The sequence below is a fragment of the Paralichthys olivaceus genome, chromosome 1 (assembly GCF_024713975.1).
Source record: "Paralichthys olivaceus isolate ysfri-2021 chromosome 1, ASM2471397v2, whole genome shotgun sequence".
NCBI classification, from domain to species: Eukaryota; Metazoa; Chordata; class Actinopteri; order Pleuronectiformes; family Paralichthyidae; genus Paralichthys; species Paralichthys olivaceus.
The window spans coordinates 12,192,122-12,198,862 of NC_091093.1; the positions used below are offsets into that span (position 1 = coordinate 12,192,122).

Consider the following 6,741-nt stretch of genomic DNA (forward strand, 5'->3'; position numbering starts at 1 on the left):
CGAGATGGAGAGGGGGTGATAAGACAGCAGGACCTTTAGGCTTCAACTCAGGGCAACATAATAAACCATATAGCAGGACCAGTAGAAACTCTGCAACTGAAGATGAATATTAGTTTCACTTATTAACACCGTAAATCTATTCTTCTAATCATCTAGGAGCTTGGTATTGTTTTAATTTATTTATAGTAATGTAATTATATCGTTACGTTGTATTTATTGTAATCCTTTTTTTTACATTGTATTTGTTGCAATGTATTTATTTTGTTATATTGTATTTATTGTAATGTATTTACAGTACATTGTTACATTGTATTATCATAATGCATTTATTTTGTTACATTGTATTTATTGTAATATATTTTTATTTTGTTACATTGCGATTGTTGCAATGTATTTACACTGTAAAATTGTATTTATTGTAATGTATTTGTATAGTTACATTGTATTTATTGTAATGTATTTATTTTGCTACTTTGTATTTGTTGCAATGTATTTACACTGTTAAATTGTATTTATTGTAATGTCTTTATATCGTTTCATTTTATTTATTGTAATGTATTTATTTTGCTACTTTGTATTTGTTGCAATGTATTTACACTGATTTATTGCAATGTATTTATTTTGTTATTTTGTTATTGCAATTTAATGTTCTATAGCCTAAATTTAAGATGATTTCTGAGTTTGACTATTTTATTTATGTTTTTGTTCCTAAATTCAGCCCTGATTATTTTTTTAATAAATTCAATATCATCATATTTCTTTGCAAAAGCAAAAGTACGAAAAAATGGGCCTGTACAAAGATTTCTCACGAAGCCACTTTGTGTATTCAGCTTTTTATTTTTTTATCAGTTAATAATAATAATCCCTTTACGAATCGCTTTCCTACCAATAAATAATATAACAATAATTTACTTTTTTTGTTCGAGAAGCTCAAACAACCTGTATCCTGCCCCTTAACATAAAGTATTTTTACAACACGAATATTTTGCAGATTATCATGCTCTGACTTTAAGACAAGAGAGAGTCAACTGGACTCGACAACGCAAAAAGACGTATCAAAAAGCAAAAGTCTCAGGTTGAAGAAACGAGACACACTAAGATCACAATGAAATGTTCGTCTGTTTGGACGTGGACATGTCTCCATGTATTGTTTCTGCTTGGAGGGTTGGTTGTAGTATATCCATCGGGTCTTCTGTACATCTTCTGTCCCCGTAACAAGTCATGCAACATTTTGTTCGGCTTAGTTTTTGTCAATAAAGTCTCCAAAAATGAAAAAAGAAATCGGAGTCAATCGGTGCTTTTCTTTGATCCGTCTCTTCCATGTCAAGTAAGAATAAAAAACACACTCTCCTCTCTGAAGTCGATGTGATGAGCCGGTCACATGCAGGGGAGGGGGCCGGGATCATGCTGCAACTGTCCTTGCAGGAGTGGAGGGGGGGGTCTGAAGATGGGGGGCCCCGTCTCACGTCTCCACCGGGCTGGGTACCATACTGTTGGGGGTGTCCGGTAACTGAGAGGACAAAGAAGTCACGTCGCTGCCTGAGGAGTTTCCGAGAGAGCCCGATTCAGAGAAAGACACCTGGAGAGAGGAGGGAGACAGTGTTGGGATATAGAGCAGCAGATAGGGACTTTTATTTTGAAAAGTCCATAGTTATAATGCTGAGAATGACACCGTGTGCATTTCTATCTATAGTTATGAGGGCCAATTGTGATTCAATACCATCATTGTCAGGACATTTTGACGTTGTCAGGACATTTAGGCTGGTCCTCACAAATTAAATTGGGCTGTTTGAGGGTTCAGACTTGGTTTAAGGGTTACACTTGATTTAGTTTAGGTTAGGGTAAGGGGCTAGGGAATGCATTTTGTCAATGACTGTCCTCACAACTATAGAGAGACATGCATGTGTGTGAATCATATTCATACAGGCAATATAATTGAGAAATTGACATTGCTGTGTTTCATCTGCCACAATGGATGGATGGATGGATAAGATCGATCGATAGATAGATAGATAGATAGATAGATAGATAGATAGATAGATAGATAGATAGATAGATAGATAGATAGATGTCCTGAACACACACACACACACCAATTGTTGGAAGGCTGGCTGGTCCAGGTCGCTCTGCAAGGCGAACTCACTCAGGGCCTTCCACGGAGGCTGGTAGGTCTGGACCTCCACCGGGTTCCCCTGCACGGTGCTCTCATGTCGGATTGGACTCCCGGCCACGAGAGGCGTCCCTGTGAGGCCCTGGAGGTTCTGATGGGATAAAGTACAAAACAGCATAAACATCTAGGCCTGTCAGACAGCATCTGGCACCCAATCCTCACTTTTGAGAGAACCAGCCCTTATAATTGCCACAATGGAATTGTGCAGACAGAAGCGTTTTTCTCATAAAGTTTCCTTTGTGGAGCTGAGCGAAGATTGATGTGTGGTCTGTTAAAGCAAAGGATGTTTCGTTGATGCAGATCAAGCATGTTTGCAGAGGATGTTTTTACCTTTCAGGTCAAGCAACTGAAGCCAAAGCAGTTGATTCATTATTCATTGACTTAAAGTTTGAATACAGAACAGCACTGGGGCCAAACTGAAAAGGTTTAAGTACAGTTGAGCGTAGAAAAGAGTAAAACTATAAGACTATACATGGTTAATCACCAGGAAAGAAAAAGGTTAACTGTAATCTGCAACAAGTGTTAATCACAGAGCATTTTAAAGGCCATGCTAACATGTTTTTTATTAAAACATAATTAAGATGTGAGTTTTTGTTCTCGTGCATCTGTTTGCCATAAACTCTGGATTCCACAAGGATTAATATCAGCCTGATAAAGACACGAAAGAGTGTAAAGTGACGAGGAACAATAACAACCATGAACAAATGAAAAGATAGTAATCAAGTGGTCCGACTTACGAAGATGCTTACAGTCTTATCACTGTGCTGCTGCTGGAGCTGCTTTATCAGCAGCGTCTTCTTCTTGTCCTTGCAGCGCTTGTTCTGGAACCAGACGCGGATCACCCGGGGGCTGAGGCCGGTCATCTCCACCAGCTGCTCCTTCATCAGCGCGTCCGGCCGCGGGTTGGCGTTGTAGCAGGTCCGCAGCGTGTGCAGCTGCTTCTCGTTCAGCACAGTCCGCACCCGCGTCGTCTTCTCCGACTGCTTGTGCACGTGGTTCCGATGCGGGGCCTGTCGCACCGTGACCGGGTCTGCTGAGGACGGGGAGAGAGTTACAGTAGGAAGGCCTCAGGGAGCGTCACACTGCAGCCTGTTCATCCCCATCTGTGCTTTTTGTTTCCTCTTGCAGGAAGAGCCAATAATATTTATCAGTGTTTCAGGAACTTTTATCAGATAAAAGTCTGCAATGGTTTAAATCAGGCTCAGGACAGTTAGAATACAGCCTTCAGTCTTATCGTTTTGTCTTTAGATGCAAGACATTTTCTTTTTCTTTAAATCTCAAACCTCTATTAAACTTGAAAGTCCTGTTTGAGCCATTTCACTGAACTGTAAGAGATTTTAAAACGAGGGAAACGAGGACATTAATGAGTATTATTCGCCAATATTTGCCAATTGCTTTGTTTTGTTATATTGGCACGCGCCCTCTGAACACACACGCACTCGCACACACTCTCTCGCTCTCTCTCTCTCTCACACACACACACACACACTTCTACAGCCGCGACTCAAATAGCAGATTATTCAGACAATGGCAACAGAGCTGGTTAGCGCTAATGAGATCAATTATGAAATTAGCCTAAAGAAAGGTCCCAGCACTAACTTTACGCACACACAACCACGTGCACATACACTCATAAACACACACAAAGACACACTGAGACTGACCACAAGCAAATTAACAAGAAGGACAAAGAAAAAGTACAAATCCTGCATCTCTTTAGTTTCACATTGATTTTTCATTTATTTCCCCTAAACGTATACAGTCTGATTTTCTGTAACAAAGTTAAATTAAATGCTTGAATTATTTATAATACTTAATAAGTATTTATGTATATATATAAAAACTATTTCTGTCATAGGCCTACAATTACCTTTAGCAGTAGGCGTTTTTATTTGGGATAATACCTAAACAGTGGGGATTTGGCATCAATAATAATAGTAGTAATAATATTAATAAACTGACCTGCCAGGTGTAGTGCTCTGTTGGAGTGGACGTGTCCGGGGCTGATGGGGCTCCCTGCGGAGCTCCTCTCCAGCATCAGGCTGTGGTCCGCCCGGCACAGCAGCTCCTCTTCCCGCAGAGAGAACTCGTCTCCCGGCAGCAGCTGCCGGCTGCACACCGAGCACCGAAAGCACTCGATGTGATACACGTTATCCCGGGCCCTCATCACCAGGTCGCTGCTGCTGAATCCCAGGTTGCATTTTGCGCATTTTATTCCAAAGAGCCTGGTAAAAATGTGTAGAGAATTAAAGATCAGAGGGAATAAGAATAAAACCGAAGAAAACTTTCGGCTCGTATATCTGAGTTGTGAAATAAAGACTATTTAAATGCTCTTATGCTATATTTTATATTTTTAATTAGAGATGTGCTGTGGTGTTTATTTTTATTGTTATAAAAATGTATATTAAACCGTGCAGTGAGGTTGTGTGCTACATGCACAATAATGATTCAAATCTTTATTAGATCTGAGCTTTAACTTTGCACTTAAAATGATTTCAGCCTATATAAGAGTATTAATAAATATCACTGACTAATAATACCCCTACCTTACATAATCTCTTTTGCAATATGTTTTTCCGTCCCGGACGAAACAAGTGCAGGACTCATCCAGGTACTGGCTGCACTCCGCGCACTTGAGGCAGGCTGCGTGCCACTCCAGGTCGGGAGAGACTCTCAGTATGTACTGGTCATGGATCTGACTTCCACATCCGACACACATCGCGAATCCTGGCTTCTCTGCAAAAGAGAGCGAACACACAGACGGATGAGTTCAATCACAAGCAAATGCAATGATTATTTCTGTATGTATATTCAAATGTTAAAATGCAGAATGTGCGTGTCAGTTTTGCAGTGATCTCTATTTTTGCAGACTGGACAAGTCTTGGTGTTATGTAACACAAGTGAGACTTGTGCGTAAAACAGGATGAGAGTAATAATAAAAAGGAACAACCTGAAGAATAAATATAATGCGCAATAGTGAATACTGAATTATAAGCAAAATGACTTTTGGAAATCGATCCACAGATGAATATATCGTGTCCGTGAAGGCACTGCGACGCAAACACAATCTGCCCACTTCTCTAAAGTGCAGCGCGCTCGTTAGAAGCGTGTACTTACTTTTGGAATGATCCCCCATATCACCCAAGAAAGAAGAGCTGAAAATAATATCCACCATACAGGACGGAGGACGGGGACTCGGTGGTAGGTGCAGAAAAGATGTGAGCGGCTGACTGGCCCTCCGCCTGCCTCCCAGATAAACTTGTGTCTCCCCGGACTGGAGCAGGGGAGGGGGCCACGAGGCTGCAGGGTCCCACACGCACTCGCTCCTCTGACGTCATGACGTCCACGCTGGACTCCTCCAATCGGGATCCGCCTCCACCTGCGAATAAGATGCGTAAATAAATCTGATGTGTGTTTGTGCACGACATGAAGGCAGATAAGGTTTGTTACAGTTGGTTCGTTCAGGCAAGGCTTCAAGGCAAGAGAAAAAAAAAGAAATTGAGAAGAAATATATTGAACAGATTCTTTCCAAATTGTTTGTATAATTTTCAACATCATCACTTTACTTGAAAAGAGCCAAAGCTCCTGGGTAACTACCACAAAGAAATCCCAGATGTTTCCAGCTATACATTTAAATATGTTATTGCTATTCAGGCAATAACTAATTATTGTTATTGATTGCTCCATATAATACATTTCTATTTTGACCTGTCCTGCACATAATCTGCACATCTCTCTTATTTCTAGACCTATATATATATATATATCTTGGTAAAACTTTATATTCATTTATGTTTTATATTTTATATTAATTTATGTTATGATGGGAGTTAAAGTTTTCCTTTTTTACGTGGAGGCAAAAATATTTTTCTATTTAGAAGAAACAAAATTCCTTATTTCTTGTATTAATGTCTTTCAGTTTTTGGGGGGTGGGGGGCAAAAATTCAGCAGTTGCGAATAAGCTCCGTCTGCTCATCTACTCGAGAACAAGGCCATCTACTGGATGCAAACCAGAACTGCATGTATGACAGAGGGAGGGGGGTGGTCTTTGTAATGATAAACATACTGAACCGATATTCATTCAGTCTATGAATCCAAATCATGAATGGAACATGAAATATAAAGCTCTGCTCTTGAGTCATTTATATATTTATGTTTTTCCACTGGTTCACATTAGATACAGACCTTTTCAAGACAGACAGTCAGTTGCTAACAAACAGATATTTCAGTCTGTTCAGCAACATGCTTTTCATATTTATATTCCATATTATACAATGTTGTTAAGAGATATGGCTATGTGGATAGGATCTATTCTGAGTTAGATAATTATATTTACAACTCAATCTTCATTTAAGATTTTATTTAAACTTTTGGCACTTTGTTTTAATATTGAAAGTATTGAGAAGAAAGGTGATAGTTTGCTGTGTCTGTGTACAAATACATTTTTATTTCGTCTTTTTCCCCCTATGGAAAAGTATGGTCAAAAATCAGACTTATAGTCAAAATCACTTTTTCTCATTTTGAAAGCCACACACCATGTGTGCTGCCCCTGCATGAAAACATCTTCTAAG

At 39.5% G+C, this 6,741-nt stretch overlaps 1 protein-coding gene across 6 annotated transcripts; it reads right to left on the reverse strand.

Moving 5' to 3' along the window:
* Nucleotides 1-817: 817 nt before the first annotated feature.
* isl2b (ISL LIM homeobox 2b) lies at nt 818-5,460 on the reverse strand. Of its 6 annotated transcripts, none has more exons than XM_069521594.1 (6): nt 5,288-5,460; nt 4,717-4,906; nt 4,133-4,395; nt 2,920-3,203; nt 2,144-2,261; nt 818-1,579 (listed from the first exon to the last, which is right to left on the reverse strand). In XM_069521594.1, exons 1-6 carry the CDS (start codon nt 5,343-5,345, stop codon nt 1,566-1,568), a joined length of 927 nt encoding a protein of 308 aa, XP_069377695.1. In that variant the 5' UTR covers nt 5,346-5,460; the 3' UTR covers nt 818-1,565. The 6 variants fall into 6 exon arrangements, with proteins under 6 accessions (XP_069377695.1, XP_069377692.1, XP_069377681.1 ...); XM_069521591.1 differs by having other exon boundaries at nt 2,908-3,203; nt 5,288-5,458; XM_069521580.1 differs by having other exon boundaries at nt 2,094-2,261; nt 5,288-5,455.
* Between the last annotated feature and the right edge of the window lie 1,281 nt (nt 5,461-6,741).